Source organism: Doryrhamphus excisus, linkage group LG20, assembly GCF_037039965.1.
Source record: "Doryrhamphus excisus strain RoL-2023G ecotype Guam linkage group LG20, RoL_Dexc_Guam_v1.1, whole genome shotgun sequence".
Lineage (NCBI taxonomy): Eukaryota > Metazoa > Chordata > Actinopteri > Syngnathiformes > Syngnathidae > Doryrhamphus > Doryrhamphus excisus.
Window position 1 is genome coordinate 4334280 of NC_136376.1, and position 24990 is coordinate 4359269.

The 24990-nt window shown below is 43.7% G+C and overlaps 2 protein-coding genes and 2 long non-coding RNA genes across 8 annotated transcripts in view; 2 read left to right on the forward strand and 2 right to left on the reverse strand.

Moving 5' to 3' along the window:
* The window catches only part of LOC131108273 (uncharacterized), a 33172-nt gene extending 24502 nt beyond the window's left edge, over positions 1-8670 (reverse strand). Inside the window, exons 1-2 of the long non-coding RNA XR_013630456.1 lie at positions 8517-8670; positions 6851-6903 (exon numbers count right to left, since the gene is read on the reverse strand). This is a non-coding gene — a long non-coding RNA (uncharacterized LOC131108273). The remainder of the gene's footprint in view (positions 1-6850; positions 6904-8516) is intronic.
* On the forward strand, positions 8014-17248 carry LOC131108263 (atlastin-2). Of its 5 annotated transcripts, none has more exons than XM_058059178.2 (14): positions 8014-8139; positions 11452-11612; positions 11728-11940; positions 12044-12178; positions 12245-12349; positions 12421-12471; positions 12552-12608; positions 12681-12773; positions 12842-12980; positions 13063-13190; positions 13255-13311; positions 13387-13458; positions 13935-14366; positions 15705-17248. In XM_058059178.2, exons 1-14 carry the CDS (start codon positions 8067-8069, stop codon positions 15831-15833), a joined length of 1845 nt encoding a protein of 614 aa, XP_057915161.2. In that variant the 5' UTR covers positions 8014-8066; the 3' UTR covers positions 15834-17248. The 5 variants fall into 5 exon arrangements, with proteins under 5 accessions (XP_057915161.2, XP_078655501.1, XP_057915159.2 ...); XM_078799375.1 differs by having other exon boundaries at positions 11728-11939; positions 12040-12178; XM_058059176.2 differs by lacking the exon at positions 15705-17248 and adding an exon at positions 14667-15420.
* Positions 17249-18139: 891 nt separating this feature from the next.
* Positions 18140-23552, reverse strand: LOC131108267 (equilibrative nucleoside transporter 1-like). Its single transcript, XM_078799351.1, has 12 exons — positions 23336-23552; positions 23133-23214; positions 22358-22533; positions 21815-21954; positions 21236-21370; positions 20387-20484; positions 20240-20318; positions 20093-20178; positions 19610-19718; positions 19247-19332; positions 18884-19083; positions 18140-18672 (listed from the first exon to the last, which is right to left on the reverse strand). The coding sequence occupies exons 1-12, from the start codon at positions 23362-23364 to the stop codon at positions 18561-18563; spliced, it is 1332 nt and encodes a 443-aa protein (XP_078655477.1). The 5' UTR covers positions 23365-23552; the 3' UTR covers positions 18140-18560.
* On the forward strand, positions 21577-22966 carry LOC131108272 (uncharacterized). The gene is made up of 3 exons (XR_013630448.1): positions 21577-21799; positions 21888-21964; positions 22904-22966. It is a non-coding gene; the product is annotated as an uncharacterized LOC131108272 (long non-coding RNA).
* Positions 23553-24990: the final 1438 nt, after the last annotated feature.

A 24990-nucleotide genomic window follows, 5' to 3' on the forward strand; every position in this document is an offset into this window, starting at 1 on the left:
ATAGAACTCCCACACTACTCGCGTCTGCATCCGAGCTGCAGGGAGGGACGCTCTCTCTGTCTCACGCCTCTTTGAATAATTAGTGATGTGTGTCAATATTGCGGCCCATAGTAACCATATGGTGGGTGCAGGCAGACAGGCCATTGTTGGGAGCTGTGAAATATTGTGTATCCCTGCGAGGGCTGGAGCCAGCGGAGGCAGGAAGTGTTGTCGGGACTGACAGGGACATTGTGCGCCTGAATGGGCTGGCCCTCGGTGGCAGGGAGCACCGCGGACCCAGACAGAAAGTCTTGACCCTGGCGAGAAAAGGCCGATTAGGCATGGTGCTGCAGGCCTCTCCTTCATCCACCCCCGTCGCCACCACCTACACCCCTCCTACCCCCTTACACTCCTCACAACAAGGCCACTTAACTCTGCTACGCCTTTTGACTGCAAAGATAAAAACACTCATATATTCATGTCAGCGGTGGAGAGCTCAGTGATGGGAATGTGTGTGTATAATATTGCGCCACGGTGAACCGAACAAACACTTCTTGAGTTCCGCCTAATAGAATAGAGCTAAGTAGATAGTTTTTTTTTCCTCTCTCTGATCAAAGCTAATTAAAAGTGCTGTGCCGCGCACAGATTGGAAATGATGCTGCACAGTCGTCGCATTGCCGCAGTATAATCAGACACAGCCATCAGTTCAGAGGTAATGGGACGCAGGCCAACATTAGTCGGCCACATTAGCAAGCTGTGGAGTGCGGCAATGCCGCGCCGCAATGCAAATATGCCACTCGGCAAACATTTATATCCGACAAATGCTTTACATTGTGGAGGAGGAAAGCGTCGTAAAGACGGCAAAAAGTTAACGGTTCACCAAATATGATCTAGCATGGGAATCCACTTTAGTAGTAACTAAAGCAGGGTTTCCCAAGCTGAGGGTCAGGACCCAAAAGTGGGTCGCAGGTCCTTTTTGGGGGGTGTTTTTTCACCCCTCAAGCAGCCGACTCTTGGTAAATTGCTTTTTGATTCATGTTTGTTGAAATAAATGTGCTCATCTGTGCATCATTATGTACAGTATAAGTCTATATGTTATTGGAAAATATCATATTTCATATACATTTATATATACATTTTAAATGTATATATATTTTTTAAAATATGTGATCATTATCAGTGTGTATATGCACCCTGCGAATGGCTGGCAACCAGTCCAGGGTGTACCCCGCCTCTTGCCAAAAGTCAGCTGGGATAGGCTCCAGCATACCCTTACGACCCTAATGAAGATTAAGGGGCATTGAAAATGGATGGATGGATGCTATCGTTACAGGTACAATTTTAAAAATAATAATATAATTTATTCATTGGCACCTTTGTAAAAAATTTAAGGTCATTAATAAAAGATCAATAACATTAAAATAAATAACTGTAAAATTGTGGTACTATTAGCAAAAATAATTGTGTAAAAAATCTAATAAATTAGCATAACAATCTTTAGTCCTATTTTATGTATTGATATATTTTTATAAATTTATTGGGTTGCAAAAAATTTACCTTTACGTTACTGTATCACTGTGTCAATCGTAATAATAAATAAAAGCGTGTCATGTCCATTTGCACTAAATATAGTTCTATGTCTTATGAAGGCCTATAATATCCACTAAATATTTTACATTTGTACTCCTCTTGATCTCAAAACGAAGCTTGCTTTTTGGTGCTCGGCATCCTTCCCTTCTTTCATCCCGTTCTCTCTCTCTCCCTCTGCCAATTATCTCCCCGTCAGTCTGTCACACTTTGTAGTACAATAAAGGCGTCCTAAATTGATGCCCATCCTGCCTTTATCCCCTTGATAAAGCACAACAATTAAGGCTCATGTCTCTTTGCTCAGGCTCCTTTGATAGCAAACACAAAAAAAAAGCTGTGACCAGGAGGAGAGGTGACGGAGGCTTGCTCTCATTGTCCATTTTTATCCCCCCCCCAAAAAAAAATACATGTGTAAAAACAAGCACTTCACCCACAAAGTGACTGAAATTGAACCACATTTACCGGCAGATAGAAAAGTCATAGTTAAAGTGAATTGAGCAGTTCTGATAGTAGTTCAGGGCGGCACGGCGGTCGAGCAGACCTCACAGCTAGGAGACCAGGGTTCAATTCCACCCTCGGCCATCTCTGTGTGGAGTTTGCATGTTCTCCCCGTGCATGCGTGGGTTTTCTCCGGGTACTACGGTTTCCTCCCACATTCCAAAAACATGCTAGGTTAATTGGTGACTCCAAATTGTCCATAGGTATGAATGTGAGTGTGAATGGTTGTTTGTCTATATGTGCCCTGTGATTGGCTGGCCACCAGTCCAGGGTGTACCCCGCCTCTCGCCCGAAGACAGCTGGGATAGGCTCCAGCGCCCCCCCGCGACCCTCGTGAGGAAAAAGCGGTAGAAAATGAATGAATGAATGATAGTAGTTCATAGTCTCTCTACCAACTGAAAGAGAGACATGGTCTCCAATATGTCCTGGGTCTTCCTGGGGCCTCCTTACCAAATGCCTGAGCCACTTCATCTGGCAATACAATGTGCTTTACATAAATACCATATCCAATATTACATTAAAATGTCCAATATTGGGCACATTTAAACTGTACAGGGGATTATTACAGTTTGTTGCTGCATGCTAGCTATATGCCATGTTTTGTTTGCATTTCTATGTATAATCTATGCAATAAATACCTATATTTGAGGTAAAAACAGGGGGTTTGACACAGACTTCCGATCAAACGAGGTGGACACAATGAGACAGCATTACCGTGGCTTCTCTAAGTGTTCCACAAAGATGAGTTGACTGACATAAACAATGCGTCCTAGTAAGGACTTCCTTTAAAAAAAGGTGGAGTCAGCTCTTCTGGAAGAAGAGTGATTTCTCACCTTTGACCTCCACTTGCAAACAAACACGCCCCTTGGTTTTTTACGACCCATTCAGAACAGCTCCCAAGCTAAATTGATGGGTCGCCAATCGCTACGGCAACAAGGCGAAACAGAAGGTTGCAGGCTTGTTAGAGGTACCAAAAAATGTCAAGTGAAGGTACACTTGCAATGAATATACCGTACATGAGATGTGCAACAGGGACAAAAGGCGAGAAGGGAGGAAAATGAAATTAAATCATTAGTGAGTAGAAGACAAAACAAGCTTTTTAAACACCCAGCTGGATGCTAACAACATTTCTTTAGTGTAAAGGTGTTCAAACGTTTACCACTGATGGCTCCTGTAGTGTTAAATGAAAGATTTTAATTATTTTATAAGGGGTAGGTAATTAGGAATAATATTATTAGTGTTATTACTATTAACATTTTTACACCATTTTCCTTTTGGGACTTTTTAAAATACTTTTATTGTGCAATAAGCCTATAAAAAATGAGTTGTGACCCCCAGGCATCACTTTGGACACCATACTGGTTTAGTTTATATGCTAGGACTACGTTAAAAAGCCGTAGCGTTTCAGTATGTGGAATCAAACTATGGAATGGATTGAGTAAGGAAATCAAACAATGTACAACGATGAGCCAATTCAAGAAACAATACAAGCAGTTGATGTTTGCTAAATACAAGGATGAAGACTCTTGAACCAGTCATGATGTGCTATATATATCACTATATTGACACTTACTATGGTACCCATTATGTCATTGTAGGGTCACATCACCTCGTACTTCGGTACGAGGTACATTATTTAAAAAATATATATATATTCATTCATTTTCTACCGCTTTTTCCTCACGAGGGTCGCGGGGGTGCTGGAGCCTATCCCAGCTGCCTTCAGGCGAAAGGCGGGGTACACCCTGGACTGATCGCCAGCCAATCACAGGGCACATATAGACAAACAACCATTCACACTCACATTCATACCTATGGACAATTTGGAGTCACCAATTAACCTAGCATGTTTTTGGAATGTGGGAGGAAACCGGAGTACCCGGAGAAAACCCACGCGTGCACGGGGAGAACATGCCAACTCCACACAGAGATGCCCGAGGGTGGAATTGAACCTTGGTCTCCTAGCTGTGAGGTCTGCCGTGCCGCCCTATATATATATTATATAAAAATATTAATATGAGTCTATGGTGGCTTATTGCATGGAAAAGAAAGGTGTCGCATATAAGCTTATATTTACAGATAATAGAACCACATGAAGTCATGATGTGCTATATATATCACTATATGGTACACATATGGTACACATCACTATGGTACACATAATGTCATTGTATGGTCATATCACCTCGTACTTCGGTACGGGACAAAAAATTAAAAAAATTAAAAAAATAAAAAACAACTGTATTATGAAAGCAGGAAGTGAATAAATGTAACAGTTACTGATTGTAAAAGTACCAGATGGAGGGGTAGGATTTAATAAGCTTTGCTTCTTCCTACTCCTTTTGGACATGTGGAACTGTGAACTGATTTATGTGATGCATTCATTTGTAATCTGATGCATGTTCAAATGAAATAAAACCATTACCATTACCATAGTGAGTTACTTCTGCTCAATGCCACAAAACTATAGGGTTATGCAGAATTATACTATTTATACTAGTATACAGTTCATGTTTACTTCAACGGTAGTGTAAATTGCCAGTCGCGTTCACTGCTTCGGTTCACATGGTAGTTCATACTGTGAAGGCCGGGCTGCGTCTCCCTCCAGGACGGAGCGAGAGCGTGAGTGAACAAGCGTCTCCGTGCTCCGTGTTACCTGGGAGGCGGCGCCTTGCCACTCAGTTATGTTGCACGGACAAAAGTCCTGACAGCAGAAGTGTGGAGAGAGTGATGAGACCCCCCGCTGCTGCTGCTGCTGCTGCCGTGCCAACTAAACCTGAGCTTCAGAGACTCCTTTCTTGGCTTGGCTTTTCATGTTTCCTGGCCCCAAAGGCCCCGGTGCCTCCAGGGCCTCCGTGCCTATAGTTTACTAACATGCTGCCGTGGTAGGACTAGTTACATATTATTTCAGTATGATTGAAACAATAAGTTGGTGATGGGAACTTGGATTGGACTGGTACTTTTTCAACATGTTACAAAACTTCCTTTGAGGTGGTGCATTATTCACAATGTGTACATTTATGCCAGGGGTATCCAAAGTGTGGTCCAGGGGCCATGTGTGGCCCTTAGCTTGTTTTTATTGGCCAACGACACATTGTAGAAATACAATTTAACAGAAAAAATACTAATTAATAAGAAAAATAAAGCAAAAAATATAAAAATGTAAAAAAATAAACTGATATATTGATATAATATTGATGATTCATCCGCATGCTTTGCTTTGCTGGAGTTTGGACGCCCTGATTTATACCCTATCCAACATTTTGGAGCCAGTTGCATTAAGTTCTGAAAGCGATGAGGTGTAAAGTTGGTCTAAAACTGTCATTGTTTATAAAAAGGTGGTCGAAATATTGATATCAAGTATACCAAAATGGTTCTAATTTTGCATATTTAACCTGGTAAGCTCACTGCAGTTCCTGATCCGTCCTTTGACTAACAACACAAAAATCCTAGCCTATACTGCCACCGTGTGGTTAGTAGTGGCAATGGGTTTTCCAGTGATTTGATAAAAGTATTTTCACATTGTTGCCACTAGAGGGAGCCCTCTTATCAACGCTATTAATCCCAGGCTGTAAAAAACTATAAGGTTAATTTGAATCTCTATTTAAAGTGAGTAAGTTTTCATATTAGTGCTCTTAAAAAACAAAACAGACTTCTCACAGACTGCCACAAGATGGTGCTGTGCTTCTCTTTATATATTCTATACTTCCTAAATGTCATTCCTAATCCCCTGGATGGAGCCAGATATGAGGGGATGTCCCGGATCACCTGGTCCAACAGCCAGCCAAATCCAGAAGTGAGAGTAAGGTTATTTCAGGCTGTGCAGCTTTTATGTTCTTATCTGTTTGCCCACCACTTGTCCTTGTCTTCCTCTTTATGGCTGTGTCAATAACGCCATGTTGATATATCTACTTGTGTCTGCGTGTGTGTTGTAGGAAGGTTAAAAAGCATTCTGTGACTATCTGGTCCACGGAAATTCCCAGAGAAACAATGATCATATAAGATGGAAATGTACACCAATTGGACACATCATTAGGTACGCCTGTTAGCGTGAGTTGTGTAAAAAAAACACTCTGCTTTTGCAAAGGTAATTAATGTGGTTGTGGAATTGCATTGCATCATATTACTGACATATTTGGATCTTCCAATAAAGGACCCCGCCCTGAGGTTCCTTCCTGCCCGACCCCCTTAAAAGACACCCACCCCTCCTCTCCAGCGGAGAAGAACTTGTCAAAGGATTAGAAAGCGCTGCAAGAAATGCCCGCGTCCTATTTGTGCTCCTCTGTAGGCAGATGGTGTTTCCATCATGTCAACAGCTGTGTAAACGCTCCGAGTCAGTTTCAACTCATTGAGGTATAAAGCGTGTGCTTGCTTAAAGCAGGTAAAACCACCATCAAGCGAGAGGGTGAATATATATAACGTGCTTAAAAACACAGCAGATAGGTCTTATCTTTACAGCGTTTGTGAAAGCGTGCTCAAGCTTAATGAGAGTCGGGAGTAAGTATGATTCGGTGTGTATACAACAGCTTCTATACTGTGAAACAATGGCTGAGTAAACAGTCATATTTACACTAGAAAACGGCAGGCTGCTACAGTGGAGCAATGCTACAATGTAAGAGTGCCCTCGACATGACATGAGAGCGTGTAAACAATCCAGTTGAACTATTTTTCAATTTCCTCCAAGATGGCTGACAGGGAAATTGAGTGATTGCAAATAAGATCCTTATTGCAGGGGCTACTTTAAGGGAAGAACAAAAAAAGTTAACCAAACATTAGTGTGGATTACCTGTAAGAGTTGAAAGAATCATCCGTGAAGGGTTAAAGTTGTTAAGGTGACACCTGGAAAGGAAACAATACATTTAGTCCATTATGATTTCCATTAAAGCGGACCTATTATGCTCATTTTTTGGCCTTTTGTATTGAGTTGTGGATTCCTATAGAGCAGCTGCACACAATAACCAGCACAGACAGTTTTCTAGTTCGTACAGAATCTGCACCTATTCAGCTGTATCCAAAGTACATCCAAAGAAATACTTTTTATTAGGCATTGCTAGCAATGTAAACAGAGAAGCAGAGCTTGTGGAAGAACAGAGAGCTTATCTGGCAATCTTACTGACACGCCCATATAAGGACGTCCGCTCCTCCGTGATATCACAAAGGAGCAGTTTTACCACGCCTTTTGAAACCGAGCGTTTTGAGCCATTCCAAATTTCTCTCAGGGCTCACTTACAAATGCGCAAACCTCACCACCGTGCCCCCCCCCCATTTAAGTATGAAATTTGAAAAGAAATGACGAGTTGGTACGATATATTGATGTTTCCATTTCCAGTCATCCAGTTTCTCACTAGGGGGTATGCTGGAGCCAAGGACGGGGAGAAGCAGGGTACACCCTGGACTGGTTGCCAGCCAGTCAACGGGTTTCATTTTCATTTATTTTGAGATTAATTCATTCATTTATCATCATCCCAGTACTATTGCAAACAAGACACCCCTATTGTTTACAAATTCCGGGTATAAATGAGTCAAATCGTAGTTTTTGCTTTCTTACTTATTTTGCTATCAATTGTGTATAATAAAAAGGAATAGGAGAATAATAGTACTATTTAGTTGATATTACATTGTCACATTATTTACAAATTGTTAAATTGATCACAAATTAATTTGCTGTAATAATGATCTAATAATGATGATCAACAAATTAATAGCCATTTAATGATTGTATGAATTGTATGAGAAATGCCACCGGGACCCAAGACTGCTTTGCTACGCCCCTGCTGGAACCTAGCTAGTTTCCTGAGTTCGTTGAAAACAGAAACACCATTCTAAATGTCACAAACTTGACTTTTACTACCTTCCGTCGTCTTTGATGTGAATGAAAATGTGTTGAGTTAAAATGTTTTTTCAAGCGACAAAAACAAGCAGTGTTAGGTGTATGGCCAACCCCGGCGGCGGGACACAAATGCATGCTGTGACGTCAGCACGGCTGTTAGCTGAGTTCCAAGATGGCGGAGGTGAGCGGGCTGAGGAGCAGAAATCACTTCGAGCCCAACTGTAAAAGCCGAGTCGCCGAGAAAGGTAAACACTCTTCATACAGCCGTTCGGGTTGAGCTCGCGAACTGTGTGGCGTGCGAAGCCGGGAGTGGGGAGTCTAAACTCGAATACGGACTTGTTCGGGTTTGTCTTTGTCACGAACAGACTCGCGCTCCCGTTAGCCTCCAATGCAGCGCGGCGTCCACTCAAGGAAAACACGCCGCTAATGCGGACTAACTAACTAGCATAATCCGGATAGCTCCTGTGTTAGTTAAAAAAACAAACACACATTCAAGTGAAAACCGGAAACACGAGCCCAAAGCGGGAACGCCTGTCGCCTGTCAACTGCCACTTTCACCTGGGCACCACTCAGCAGTCGTCCGCCCGGGCTGTGCACCCCTTCCGGGGGGCGGCAGTGGTACCTTTGTACGGTTTCCTCTGGATGAAGTTATCCGACAACACACAAACAAGACTCGGCGTTAAACCCCACGGTTCTACAAATGGAGCCGGGTATTTTTAAATGGCCTATTATTAGTGCACTCGCAGAGCATCCATGTGACGAGGCTAATGTTTTCCTGCTCCGTGATCCCTGGTGGGGCTCAGCTTGGCTACTTAACAATATATTAGTGTAGTGTGTTTTTGTTTTGTTTTTTGTCCAAAACAAACACTTGTATAATAAGTTACATTATACATGATAGCCATTGCATGCACCTGCACGTGCAAGTATATCCAAGCTTCTTATCATAAAATAATCTAAAGGGGTGGGATTAACTAAGCCTTGCTTCTTCCTGCTCCTTTTTAGATATGGATTGTGCAAGTGTAAACATGTTTCATGTAACCTGTTAAGCATGTTAGAATTATTATATTATTATTACTGAGGGCAAATATGAATGGCACAAATGACGATTGGCAAAAATGTGAGGTAACCATCACCATGGGGATTTGGACTGAGTTTCTTGGGAGATTGGTGTGGTGAAATCCTAGACTAGAGGCTTGCCGGAAAGCGTGAAAACTGATCTTGAAATACATGAGTGATGTGATTTTGAGCAGTGTGTTGAGAAAAGTGGCACATTATTTATTCAGAATGTTTTGGAACTATCCTGGGAAAATTCAATTATGCTACCATGATAATATACAAGGATATGATGCACCAAAATCAATACTTGTATAATAGTGTCCAGGTAGTGACTGGTCTTGGCGTGGAATCTCTTAAAATGCATAGAGATGATGATGTCAACTTTCATACGAACATGCTGACATGATCTGCTGCTGCTGCTCTTATTGTGCACTTTGTCCTCTTGATTGCTACACTGGCTACCATTGGACATTTGCCCCGCGTGTGTCCAGAGAGGCCAGGAACAGGTGGATCTTTTGGTGGTGGATTACTGTGGGGTTTTTAGAGTGCTTTCACTTCCTGTAGTTTGCTTTCTGTGGACCCAATCAGTTGTAGTCACTGCTCTCGTCTCTTATTTGTGGAAATCATGTAAACGGCGAGGATGTTGCCGTGGCGCCGACTGGACAGATTTGCATTGCAAACCGTGCTAAGCGCACTGCAACCACGCTGCCAAACATCCAAGTGGTTAACGTTTAAAATAAACACGTGGCTTCATCACACAAAGAATGACTTCACGGGATGATGATTTCAGAGCAAATGTCAGCGATTGCACAAACGTGTTTTAGTCCAATGTGGGTTTAAATTCCAGGAATGTTGGTATTTAACGGTCTACACAGGCTCCTTTGTAAGTAGGCAATATTACCTTATCTCGGGATTGTAAGGAACACCTAATTAACGGCAGTTGTTGCTGTGGCCTTCACCCACATATTAATGCTGTGTTTTTTCCGCCATTTACTGAGCAGCGTTTCAAACCCTGCTGGAGAAGCTTTAGCAAGAATCTTCATTGTTGAGATGTTTATGCAAGCAACTTTTCCCTTTTTATTCCACAACAAGAGGCACAGCAAACGGAAGGGTTGCTTTTTCCGAGCCAGTAAGTCAAGTGGTTAACGTTTAAAATAAACACGTGGCTTAATCACACAAAGAATGACTTCACAGGATGGTGATTTTCGAGTAAATGTCAGCGATTGCACAAACTTGTTTTAGTCCAATGTGGGTTTAAATTCCAGGTATGTTGGTATTTAACGGTCTACACAAGCTCCTTTGTAAGTAGGCAATATTACCTTATCTCGGGATTGTAAGGAACACCTAATTAACGTCAGTTGTCGCTGTTAAATGGTTCCCTTCGCCACATATTAATAATGCTGTGCTCTATCCACCATTTATGAGCAGCATTTCAAACCCTGCTGGAGAAGCTTTAGCAAGAATCTTCAGTGTTGAGACGTTTATGCTAGCAACTTTTCCCTTTTTGTTCCACAACAAGAGGAAGGGTTGCTTTGTCCGAGCCAGTAACTCCCGAGTGGTCCATCACTCGCAAAACAATGTGAGAAACTGTCCATATTTAGAGTGGCGACAAGAGAGGAGCCAGCACCGGGATTAAGAAGTTCTAGCTGGTGCTGCCCGGTATGGTTTTAAAGAAATTGATGCGTGACGGAGTGACGGTGCCTCGTGTGTAAGGAACACACTCATCCTGTGCTGACCTTTTTTAGTGTGTTCGCGGAAAAGCAGGCCAGTTAACATCTGCTCAGCGCTACCAGAAGATAAGACTTGAAGGGGGGGGGCTAATTTTAGTTCCCCCTCCTTTTTCCAGTTGAGCTGATGAGTTGGACACACGCTATCGTACATTATCGAGAATTAACGTAGCATACTCTTGTGTCGTGTGTGTGTGTGTCTCGCTGACATTGAGCGGTGATTTAAAAAGTACGGTACTCTTAAATGACGGACATTTGCAAGCAGAGCGACGCAACCGTCAGAGAATGGGACGGAGTCTTTCGGTGAAGGATTTGAATTATTTAAAGTCATAATGAGCGGGAGTTCCTGCAGTTACGGTGAGTGGTCGTTTTGCTGATGCACTTAAACGTAATTTGTCTGTGCTGTGGGGAAACTATGATGCGCATTTGAATGAATGGCTAATCCACTGAATTATATCAACGGGGCACCCACGGCACTCATGGTGGGTTTTAGGGAATGAGCAAGGGTTTTAACTTTGTGGTAACAATTGTAAACACTGCCCTCGCTCTCTGTGGTCTGGTGTCCTTTTTGCTGGCCCTGTGTGATTTCCAGGGCACTGCTATTTTTGAGCATGACCTAGATCGCTGCACCATGGTGGATAAAGGAATCGAGCACAGCAAAGAAGACGGGGATGTTCCTCTGACGTCTATAGTTTTGGTCCAAGGAGGAGAGTTTACTGCCTCGTCCAATTCATCAAACCTTGCTTTCTTTGCTTTGTCCTGGTGTGTCACCAGGCCCGAGGGTCGAAGATGTCCCGATTGTGCGACACAGTCGGAAGTCTCTCACGAGACCAGGGGACCTGGACGATGACTTGCTTACCGGGGAGATGAACTCCAACCGGGGCACGGGGGTGAGCCTCACCCCTTCGCCAGATGAAGGCATTCAGGATTTACTGGTGAGACCTTCAGCCTCATAAATGGCCCACTTTTCACTCGTGCACGTTGCTAAGCGTATTCTTTATTAAGTAAACGTTACAAGATGTCCAATGGTTGTAAACGTACCGCATTCAGGTTGAAGACGTGGAGGACAAGGCCCAGCCTGTCCAGATCCTCCTGGCCAATGAGGAGGAGCACAGCTTTGAACTGGACGCCGCCGCCTTGGAGCAGATCCTGCTGCAGGACCACGTGAAGGACCTTAATGTGGTGGTGGTGTCGGTGGCTGGTGCGTTCCGCAAAGGCAAGTCCTTCCTGCTGGACTTCATGCTGCGATACATGCACAATCAGGTGAGGACACAAGTATGTACTATATAATGTACTATATATGTATACAATAGTATTTGCATTAATTACCATTGACATTTCTCATCTTGTTCCCATCGCTCGGCAGCAAAGCGAAGAGTGGATGGGCGGCAACGACGAGCCCTTGACCGGCTTCACTTGGAGAGGAGGCTGCGAGAGGGAGACCACGGGGATCCAGGTCTGGAGCGAAGTCTTTGTGGTGGACAGGCCAGACGGCAGCCAGGTAGGACTTAATATTTGAGGAGGTGCGATTCGACGAGGTGCGTCATTACGACCGTCCCATTCCTAGGTGGCCGTCCTCCTGGTGGACACCCAGGGAGCCTTCGACAGCCAGTCCACCATCAAGGACTGCGCCACAGTGTTTGCCCTCAGCACGATGACCAGCTCTATGCAGGTTTGTCATGGAACTAAACAAGAACATTTAAAGGAACATGCTTGAATTCACGTGTGTTCATTCCTTGTCAGGTGTACAATCTCTCGCAGAACATTCAGGAGGACGACTTGCAGCATCTTCAGGTTTTTGTCACCTTCTACATAATAAACGTTCTGAGTTTGATCATTTGTCTTCATCTCCGTTTGTTTTTGTCTCGATGTAGCTCTTCACAGAATATGGCCGCCTCGCCATGGAAGAGATCTACTTGAAACCTTTCCAGGTATCCGCAACTTACGTACAAATAGCTGACTTGTATTCTCGTTTTTGGTGAAATATTTGCTTTGTTTGTCAGTCCCTCATGTTCCTGATTCGCGACTGGAGTTTCCCCTACGAACACAGCTACGGCCTGGAAGGAGGCGACGCCTTCCTGGAAAAACGACTTCAGGTGAGTCATCACAACAGGAAGATCTTGAAACATTAAGTGATGGGCGTGATGTCACATGCTCCCAACAGGTCAAGCAGCACCAACACGAGGAGTTGCAGAACGTCCGGAAGCACATCCACTCCTGCTTCTCTAACATCGGCTGCTTCCTGCTGCCTCACCCGGGCCTCAAGGTGTCCACCAACCCTTACTTTGACGGGCGGCTGAGAGGTGGGAACGTCTTCCAAGTGAACAAGCGTCGACATCTATGGCGCCAAGAGGGGAAACAATTCCATCTTTTCTGTTTTTGTAGACATTGATGGGGATTTTAAGGAGCAGTTGTCCCAGCTGGTGCCTCTCCTCCTGGCGCCCGAGCGGCTTGTGGAGAAAGAGATTGGAGGCAACAAAGTCACGTGTCGAGATCTTGTGGAGTACTTCAAGGTAAGTAAGGAAGGAAGGAAGTAAGGAAGGAAATGTAAACATGTCCCCTCCAATGTCTCTTCAGGCGTACATAAAGATCTACCAAGGTGAAGAGCTTCCACATCCAAAGTCCATGCTGCAGGTTGGTGTCGTTTTCAACTCTTAACCTGTTTGCTTCATACAATCTCAATGTTTTGTTTTTTTTACCGTTTCCAAGGCGACGGCTGAAGCAAACAACCTGACTGCTGTGGCAGGAGCCAAAGACATGTACAGCAAGAACATGGAACAGGTTAGGGTGTTGTTAAAAGCCATTGCATCATTCATTCATTCATTTTCTACCGCTTTTCCTCACGAGGGTCATGGGGGGTGCTGGAGCCTATCCCAGCTGTCTTCGGGCGTGAGGCGGGGTACACCCTGGACTGATGGCCAGCCAATCACAGGGCACATATAGACAAACAACCATTCACACTCACATTCATACCTATGGACAATTTGGAGTCGCCAATTAACCTAGCATGTTTTTGGAATGTGGGAGGAAACCGGAGTACCCGGAGAAAACCCACGCATGCACGGGGAGAACATGCAAACTCCACACAGAGATGGCAGAGGGTGGAATTGAACCCTGGTCTCCTAGCTGTGAGGTCTGCGCGCTAACCACTAGACCGCCCGCCATTGCATCATGTGTTTGACCATAAGTTAGCAATACCTGATATTTAACTGACTGTAATTGAACAAAGACCCGCTCACCTGTTGTTTTCTTGCCAGGTCTGTGGCGGCGACAAGCCCTACATCGCCCCCGCCGACCTGGAGCGCTGCCACGAGGAGTTCCGCGAGCACTCAGTTCGCTACTTCCGCTCGGTGAAGAAGATGGGCGGCGATGAGTTCTGCCAGCGCTACCAGAGCCAGCTGGAAGCCGAGCTGGACGAGGCCTTCGGAAACTTCTGCAAGCACAACGACGGCAAGAACATCTTCTACGCCGCCCGCACGCCCGCCACGCTCTTCGCCGTCATGTTTGTGGCCTACGTGGTGTCTGGCGTGACGGGATTCATCGGCCTGAGCACGCTGGCCGCTCTTGCCAACCTGGTCATGGGGCTGGCGTTGATGTCGCTCTGCATCTGGGCCTACGTCAAGTACTCTGGAGAGTTCCGCGAGGTGGGAACGATGATAGACCTGGTGGCCGAGACGCTGTGGGAACAGGTAAGTGAAGGCGTCATGCGTTTTTTTTTTTTTTTTTTTGGAAGTATTGTTTCATGTTCAGCCCAGTCAGGACCCATGTGACCTGCACATGTGTCCACCCCTCCCCACCCGGCCTGCCATCTTCACTTCCTGTCTTCTTTCTTCCATTTCCTGCCACCAGTACAGTGTTTATGTGGTATTCTTTTCTTTCTTCCTTTCCTTTAATTTTTTGAAATCATCTTTCTTGAGCCTTCTGGATCTTTCCTCCCCTCGCCGTTCTATCTTAACACTCCTCTCCCTCCCCTCCGCTGTGCTTCTCAGGTTTTTTCCAAACTTTGCGAGCGCGTCACGAGGGGCGTGCCGTGGCCCGCCGCCCTGCTGGCGGGAGCGACGCCGGGCCTGTCGGCTCTGTCCCCCCCCAACAACAACCGCTACTACCATCACCACCACAGGAAGAGCCGCTAGACCACCTTGTCTTGTCTTTTGTTCACGTTCAGGCCCGGAAGGTCGTTGGGATTCTGTCTTTGTACCGTCAGCAGGCCCCCCGCGCCCCATCGCAGAATCTCACGGTTCCTATTCGTCTTACTCTCAGTGTGGGGGAAGGATGTCTGCTGCTTTCATGGCATTTTCCCTGTTAGGCTCACTTTGTCTGTTCGGGTCCTTTTTACAGGGGGCGTCTGTGCTGTGCATGCTCCAGCACAACTGCCTGTTTTGTTTGTTTGTTTGTTTGTTTTCCCCTCCAATCTCAGGCCAAGTCCACACATACCGTACTCATCATTTAAAAACACCCTTTCACCACCATAGCTAAAACTGTTATACAAGTCTATCAATTCTACACAAAAGCGTGGGTGGCACAATAACCCATAATAGCAATAAGATTAAAACAGGAATGTTAACAGGCAATTATTTTTTGTAAGGGGGAAAATCTTTAAAAAAAAAACACACAATACAGTATAGGTAAAATACTGAATGTAAAATATTTTTTAAAGTTTTTTTTTTTTTCAATTCTGCATGTAAAAATATTTTTTTAAGTTTTGTACAATACAGTATGCCTGTAAATTAAATCTGTTGATATAAAAAATCTGTAGGTGGAGGTAGAATGTTATACAATATGTACAGTATATAGGTGTAGACAAAAGTACAGTATGTAAATGTTTTTTTATAGCATGTATGTTTTAAAATGTGTATATTAGTATGTAGTAATCACAAAAAATATATATGTAGGTGAAGTTGGAGGGGTGGGAGCAGTACTGTGTGTAAATATGTTAATGTAGCGAGAGACGTGGCCTGGGAGTGTCTCACTATTTGGCAGGAAGTGTTCCTCACTAGCGGGCCTGTGTGCTGTGTGTTGTGCTACAGGTTCTCAAGCCGCTCAGTGAACATTATATGGAAGACAACGTGCGACAGACGGTGGTCAACTCGCTCAAAGCCAGCCTGACAGAGCCCAGCTCGCAGCAACAGCAGCACGCCAAGTTAAAGACGCACTGACGCACCCCCCCCCCCTTCACTCTCCTTACTTCCTTCCTGCCTGTTCAACGTGCGAAACATAGTTCAAGAAACACCAAAGCTGACCTCCCTCCTCATCGTTTTCATTCTCCTTGTTGTGGCCTTTTGCCAAAACCACAACAACCGTCCTGTCCTGTCCATCACGTCTTCTTTGGCGCTTCAGGTTAAGGATGCCACTTCTCTCAAACATGGATGTAAACGTGCTGCCTTCAAGTTCACCCCCCCTTTTTTCCTGCTGTTAATTTGTTTCAAAGCACAACTTTCACCTTTAGCAGAGTCAGGAATCAAGAATGTGAATTGTTTTGACAATGTTACCAAGAATCACTAATAAATACATAAGGTGCGTTTGTATGTATAGTTTAGTCAAACTGGTCGCCCCGCTTATTAGAATTCTATCAAGCTTCCATTTTGTTTTGTTTTTTTAGAGTTGACCACCTTTTTAGTAGTGTGCTAATAATATAAGCTACAAGCTCTTAAGAGGCCAACTCTGCTGCCTTTAACATCGCCCTTAATATTTTTAGTGTTATAGTATAGTTAAATTCATTGTATAAACGCCTATTGTTGACATTTAACACAAAAGTAGTTTTAAAAGCAGTTACACTGGACGTTATCTTATGAGCTAAAGGAAATTAGCTTAGTTTGAAGGCTAACATTTTTGTTTTCAAAATACCTCGTTTTGTCCAAAGTTTAGTCCAAGCACTATTTCTCGCCTCATAAAATTATTTGCAAACATTTATTAAATGCAAGCTGTGGCGTAATTAGCTAAAATTTGTGATCTTTTAGTGCTGCTAGTGTAGCGGTAGCTACTTCCGGTCTCCATGCTAATTAAAGCTAATTTGCCGCACTCTCGTTGAAGAAAAGGCTACCTTTTCCAACTTTGCACCCCACCGGAGAAAAAACTGTTTATCGCTAAAGTGTCAAACTCGTTTTTGCCCTTTAATCGTCGCACTTGTTTGATTCTCAGGAGCTAATAGACGAACGTCAGTCACTTTTAGTTCAATCGGTGATCACGTCGTTACTCAACTCAAGCGCCAGTCTTCGATGTTTATTTTACCCTTCTCTTGTGATTGCATGTTGAAACTGTTAGATATTTAAATAAACTTTGTATACGTTTTCTAGCCAATCAAGGTGACGACGACTTTCTGTTTGGGGTCAGTTTAACAGAACTGCTGTAGATGAGGTTTTTCTTTTGGTTTGTTTTTTGACCGGTTAAACTTGTCCTGTTTGGGAGGACGATAGAAAATTAGCAAAAAGTGATGATTGGGTTGATTTGAGTGGTGGCTGAGAGGTGTGTGATGCCTATCCACATTTTTAAAAACACATTTGTGGTATAATTTATTTTTGAATAAAGTGTTTACCTTAAGAATAAAATCATACAACTCACCCTGCCTTGCCCTTTGTTTCTGTATCACGGGTATCACCAACCACTGTGGGACGATTCATTTTAGGTGCAACAATTAATATATATATATATATATATATACACATAACGTTATAACATTTTTTTTTATAAATGCGTATAAAATGCGTGAAATATTGGTCATTTTATAAAAAAAATCCTTGCAAGTGACAACTCCTTAACTTTCTTAACAACTCACACCATTGTTCACCTGCCAGCCAATCACAGGGCACATATAGACAAACAACCACTCACACTCTCATTCATACCTATGGACAATTTGGAGTCGCCGATTAACCTAGCATGTTTTTGGAATGTGGGAGGAAACCGGAGTACCCGGAGAAAACCGGAACTCGGAATCGAACTTAGGTCTCCTGGCTGTGAGGCCTCCAGAAAAACAAGATCACATTAAATGAGACATAAATTTGACAGAGCTGCATATTACAAATGACCAGTAGAGGGAGGTATTTCTCTAACAAATGCATTCGATCCCAATGTTGTAATATAGAATAACATGATGGATGTATTACCACAAGTGACCATCAGAGGGAGACATTTTCTTACATTTATTGGCTCACAATGCTGTGCTGTACATGATGTATTTACACTGACTGTCTTGTGCCTCCCAGCCTGAAGCATTCTGTACACTAAATGTACTACAATACAGGAAATGCCACCTATTCTATTATGATACAAAAAATAAGCTGGATATTTTTTGTACAGATATATAAAACATTTGATGAAAAACGGTACCAGCATTAATAAGTGGCACATTTCATGTTGCATACATTTGCACACTGTTAAGTAACTGTTCAATGTACATTAAATGGAATATCATGTTCACAAAAAATCATGAGGTAAACATTTATGCTCATAATACTTTTTTAAAGTATTTTTTGTTATGCAAAAACATATTAGATTTATCAGCCCTAATACTGGATAAATACAAATAAATAGGTCAAGACAAAAAAAGTGATTTTGTTCTAGCTGAGGCTCTTATAGATACAATATCATATCCATCTTGTCAATAAGATGTAATTAAATTCTTAAAATTAATTTTTAAAAACCCTGTTTGGTTGCATTCTGGTAAATAACCCGTCAGAAAGAGAGACATTGAGCTTATACTAACGCCATGGTAACAACGCAATGAGTAGTCAACTTATGGAAGGCTGAGGTGGTCTCTCGTAGGGTAGGTAGATCATTTTTATATCCTGGTATACCAGGATATATACCATTCTTCCAATGATAAGAAAATAACTTATCGGTATAAACGATCATTTCAAATGCATTGGTCTCACGTCTCACGTGTGTTAGATGATGGCCCTGAACAGAAAAGAGATGGCGGCTCCGAGTGCCAAGCCCAGCGACATAAAGAAGGCCATGATGGCTCCGGCAGTCTCCGCCTCAGGCTGAGATACATTCCTGTACACAAACACGTTCCAGTGACAAAAACAACTTGAAAAAAGGTCTAAGGTTGTATATAATGAATATTTCAGAACCATGGCTGACCTGCTACTACAACTCTTATTATTATTATTATTAATAATAGAAAAGAGCAGATAAAGTACTATTTTGACTTTATCCACCATGTCGCCCCCTCGTGTCGAGGGCAGAGTGTTACTGCTATCCTTACTTGGGTCCAAAGCACATGCAGAGGGAGGCCAGGTATCCGTTGGAGAAGGAGAAGATCATCATGAAGACCATGTACCAGGCGTCGTGAGCAAACACCACAGGGAGGTAGTGGCGAGGCTGCACGTTACAAAGCATGAAGAGCGGCACAAAGACCACCCGCAGAGCCACCAGGACGGGAAGCCACTTACTGTCCTCGCTGGGCTGAAGCGTGGACACAAACACACAACACACACACACAACACACACACAGTAAAGATGCTGCTGATGGGTTTGATATGAATGACACTCCAGTTCTTCATATTGGGAAACCACCTGCCAGAATGTGATGATCATTAGTGTGTGTTTGTGTGTGTTCAGTACTGACCCATATGCAAAAGGCCGTCAGACTCCTGCCGGCCCAGTCCATCACATTAAAGAGGAGGAAACAAGACACGGGGATGAAGTATGTGTCTGGAGAAACACACACCAGCATTTAGTGTTAGATGCCCGCTATGTATGAAAGTAAGATTTGCACCAAAACATTCTCCCTTGCACTGCATACTTTATCTACACAGTAAAATACGGGCTGCGCAGCTATCCCTGAATCGATAAAACTGGTGGTTTTGACCTGAAAACGCTTCCTGGTGGATAACCTCTGAATGGATAAAAATGAACACACTCCCCCTTTAAGACCGGTGTTTCAAGAGGTGATTGATGGAGTAGTTGAAGGTGCGCTGCGGCGACTCACCCCATCTTCCTCCGTTCGCCACCGTCGACTTGACCTCGACGGTCACCGCCGGGAACATTCCGACAGTTACAGTGAATATGAAGCACTCCAACAAAGCCACCACCCAAATCTTTAGAAGAGGGATGAATGGATCAATGTATGTACACCGTGCATGATTGCTAGCAATAGGAAACATGGCAGTGCTGCAGGAAGGAGATTGATTTACAAAGGTCACAATGGGCGGGTTCTCCCTAAGCCAATCAGGATATCGGCATCGTTACTCCAGCTGGACACGTCTTTTAATGCTCAAATGGGTATAAAACACCCTCTACTAATGGCAGTTTTTAGTTCAATAACAGAGCACCGATAGATTGCTCTAAATCACCACAAGGATGCAGAACACAATGCACATTTATGCACTATTGATGCACAAAAAAATTCAAAATTGCAAAGGTGAACTGCGATGTAGTGAGGAAACATTGTAACAAACAACTTTTTTTATACCTTATTGCAGATTTTCAGCACAGTCACACTAGGTTTGCCGTTGTCCTCCACCAGAATGACCTTTGGCTGCTTCTCGTTAGGTCTCTCTGAAGGACAAACCCACGCTGGTATGAATATGATGACTTGTTGTTCAAAAGATGATCCCACCTTTTTTGACAAAATCCATCTTCTTCTCATCCCCATACAGTCTGGATCGGCTGCTGTCCATGTAGTGCTGGAAGAACTCCTGGTGAGGACAGGTAGAGGTGCAATGAGCACAAGAAAACAATTAATGCATGGAGTCGGAGTGTTTACCATCCTGGGCAGAGTGAGGTAGGAAATAATGGCGATGAGAACAACAAAACAGGCTGTGATGAAGTAGCCAAAGGCGCTGTCCCGCAGGTCCGAGCCAGCTACAAGAAAGACACAAGGGGATGATTCAGTTCTTTAACAAAGTCTTCTTTCCTCGTGATGGAAGGAACACAGCACTCAAAGTGTGATGATGTGAACTTAATGCAGCTTCAATGTCAGTGTAGCGGGGCTGCACGGCGGGTGAGTGGTTAGTGAGCAGACCTCACAGCTAGGAGACCAGCGTTCAATCCCACCCTTGGCCATCTCTGTGTGGAGTTTGCATGTTCTCCCCGTGCATGCGTGGGTTTTCTCCGGGTACTCCGGTTTCCTCCCACATTCCAAAAACATGCTAGGTTAATTGGCGACTCCAAATTGTCCATAGGTATGAATGTGAGTGTGAATGGTTGCTTGTCTCTATGCGCCCTGTGATTGGCTGGCCACCAGTCCCCGCCTCTTGCCTGAAGACAGCTGGGATAGGCTCCAGCACCTGAGACCCTCATGAGGATAAGTGGTAAAAAATGAATGAATGAGTGTAACAATGTGTCTGTACCAGTATGGCTAACGGCTAATGGCTAACGTGACAACCAGGCCAAAGCAGGAGTCATGAAAGAAGAAAGTCGTGCTTAGTCGTAATGTGAGGGAACTCACCACCGTCAGAAGTGTGTCAAAAGTTAAGAGTTATTGCTTTGTTATTACAGAGCGCTGAACTTCTTACTCTTGTCCAACCGGTGTTCTACCCTAAAGGTTCTACTGTATTTACATGGAGATTGAATGTGTCTATTAGCACCATGTGTCGTATTGTGTGCGTCATACTGGCCAGTGCGCAGATCATGGAGAAGGCAGCAAAGGTACCGGCTAAGCCCTGCCCGCTCATGATGGGAGTGGTGTAGGAGGCGGGCAGAATCCCCGCCAGGCCGAAGAGGCTGCCCTGGAGGATCGCTCCGAACGCTGAAGAGGGAGACACAACAAGGAAACACGTTCAGCCGTTTCAAGTCCAAATGTTACCATGACACACATCCAGTTTGTGTCGTACATCAAAGCCAAACAGACCAATAAGAAATGAACTTTCACAACTCTTACTGGCATAATTCCAGTGCACGTTTACATAAAAACTTTAGTCATGGCATGTAGATATCAAAGACTCAGGGTCACGACTTCCTCACCCAATCTAAATCAAACATGGTGCTGTGGCTTGTATGGGGAGCTTATCCCTGCTGCTCCTTATAAATAAACACACGGCGTGAGATGATTACACACACCAGGAGGAAACCACTAATGCTGAGCTTTGTGTTTAAATAAGACGAGAGAACATGCAGAGAATACTATTTGAGGCCGGTGTGGAGTGTTCCATTTACTCCGAGTACAACTTGACTTCAGGTGCATTGGACTCACAGTTGATGAAGACAATCTTGATCATGGTGAGCATGAAGAAGGGCAGCGGGGCCACGTACACCTTCACCAGCAGGGCCGTCAACAGGAACACCACCAGGATGACCGTCAGGCTGCCCGAGATGCGCAACTTCTGAGGGATCCTGCATGAACGTAAGGAGCATTCCAGCATGTGTTTGAGTACAGAGGCCCAGGATCTCCTAATCCTACTAAAATTAAAGCAAACATTCCATAGGCACACAAATACAGCATGGAGACATCATTTCATTTATAGCTGAAAGCAGCAGATCAGGGGGAGGGAAGGAGGGCCACAAGATGTAAGAAAAAAGTTGAACAGAGGGCAAATATATTTATGCTTAGCTTTTAGTTCATTAGCTTATTAGGATGTCCTGAACTACTTTGAATAGATTAAGGGTACATCATCTATAATTGGCCCCCACATCTTCAATAATCCTGGATGATTATTCTTGTTATAAAAACATCTACGTGAAATAACACACATTCTACGTTCCGTGAACCAGGAAGTAGGCGTGTCTGTGTGCATACCTCTGGTGGATGAAGGAGTTGAGGCAGGTGAAGACGAGCAAAGGTACCATGGCGCACAGCGTCATCACGTTGTTGAATGTGGACTCAAAGACGTTACGAGTGCCATCCGCCGTCTGGTTGCTCGTCTGATTGGAGGAGGGCTCGGCGGGCGGGTCCTTCAGCCTGCTGGTGAAGTACTGTGGGGGGAAAAACCACCATTACCGTTACTGTCATTTGTTACATTACAATATTGCTCTGAATTGCAGTGTAATACACTACTTATCCTATCACTTTGAAGTTAATTTCCTGAATGGCTTGAAAGGCAATCATGCTAAATCAAGATGCTATAATCCTTTATTGATGGGTGGAATAAATTAAAACAGACCGTTTAGGTTCAGATTCTGGGAGATCTACAAAGTTTTCCATGCAGGTTATTGTGTGTAGCATCTCTTCAGGAGTCCACGACTCATTACAAAGGATCGAAAAATGAGCATAATAGGTCCCCTTTCACTGATAGTGAACCAGAAATTCCACCGTTTAACTAATTAACCCCTCCATGCTCTGCAGGGATGGACATGCCCATGCAGGATGAAGCCACAGGCCAGCACTGTGTGAGTGAGACCAGGTGGAGTTGGGAGGAACCGCAAACAAACTTCTCTTCTTCTAAAGTAGGTCCCAAGTAGGTCTAAACGAGGTGGCTGACAGACCCCCGACCCACTATCGCTTCCATCTGTGTGGCTTTGGGGATTAGCGCTGACATTAGCGACATTTGTCCTGGAAGGATGTCTTGACTCACCATGGTGGCCGTCATGAAGAAGTTCCACGGTAGGAGGGATCCCAAGCCCAGGATAAAAAAAATGATCCACACGGCCTTGTATCTGGGAAAGTTCACATAGAGACACAAAGTCATTCAGTTTATATCAACAAACAATCTGTAATTAGTTGGGGGTCTTCCAGCAAGGCCGGATACAACGTCTTGATGACAATAGTTTGTCTTACTTGTCTTTGGGTGAGTTGATGGCGGTCATGGTTCATTCTGGTTTGTGTGTGTAGTCTCGTCAGGGATTTTTAGTCAGCAAGGCACCAGCAAACACACAAAAATATATTTTACCAACAACTGCTGCATGTGGCACAACCTGGAAATGTAAACAAGATTGTGAACACATTGACAGAAATAAGAAAAAGGAAAAGTGTAATGCTTGGAGTCCACTGGGCCGGTGCCAGTTGGTGCCAGTTTACGCCAAAGATTATGTGATTGGCGCGTAGTGGCTTGCTGTGGCGCCAAATTAACGTTCGCTCGGCATGTTGCCATATTGCCATTAATTCACCGCCACAGCGAGCCACTACGCTAACACACTAACACTTGGCAGTGGGTGTGCCTGGAGGCGGGTTGTGGGTGGAATACATTAAAACTGACCATTTTCACAGGAAGCACGAAATCCAAAGAACTACAGCTGGAATAGGTGCTGATTCTGGAAGAACTAGAAAGCTTTGTGTGCTGGTTATTGTGTGTAGCTGCTCTATAGGAGTCTGCAACTCAATACAAAAGGCCAAAAAATGAGCATAATCGGTCCCCTTTAATAAAAGGTACTCCAGGGGCACTCCACGTCCTTTTTTTTACGTGTTTACAAAATGTGAATATTTTGATGTAGTTTTCAATACGTCAATAAAGACTAAAACCGCTATATATACTTTAAATTAAAAATAATAATAATAATAATCAGTGTTTTTGAGATGTTTGGGGGGCCCCAGGCAACTGGCTTTGTTGCCTAATGGTAGGCCCATCCCTGACAGTAGCTGGGTATTCCTGGCACCGGTGTGCCACAAAATCGAGTGTTTAGTACTGCTGACGACATAGTGAACCCACTGGGAAGTATTCTGCAGTCAGATCATGTTGATCAGTTGGTATTTTTGAAAAAAAAAAAAAATCTGTAAGGCCATTGAAGAGTAGCTGGTTACACTTGATCATTTGTTCAATATTTGTGCACTGTTGTTTGTTTAGTACAATGAAAGAAGTAGCAGGTTCAACCACTGCTCATGTAACCCGAAGAGAAGGTGCTTGCACTTTATTTGTGATACTAATATTGTATTTATAGTATTTCTATGTTGAAAAACAACGGTAAATGTATCAGGTACTGTTAATTCAACCTGAATTGCACTTTATTTGTATATTTACTTTTATGTTGAAAAAAACAAAAGCAGAAGTAGCAGTTAAACCTGCTCTAATTGCTTGCATTTACTGTACTTTTATTGAAAATGTATTGAATACAGTGAATACAGTCAAACTGTTTGAATTTTTGGCTAAATCATAGCGCTCTTGATGAACCGACACCGTAATTGCAACCACAAATCAGTTTATCAAACATTAACCAACGTCAACACATTGCCACAAAGTAACATCAGAGTGTAATTGAAGCACCACAAACAACCAAAGCATCGATAAACCAACATGCATGCACTCAGCGTCCCTTTTGCGGATTCCTTAAATTAAAATTAAATGAAAAAAAATGAAACAGGTGACCTACATGTACTCACCTGTGGCTTAGCTTATGTAGCTCCTTGATGTTCGTACTAAACTGCAGCCTCTTTTTACCTTTCAGCTGCAGAGAGTGTCGGAATGGGTCCTCCGTCCCGATGACACGCTTGTACATAGA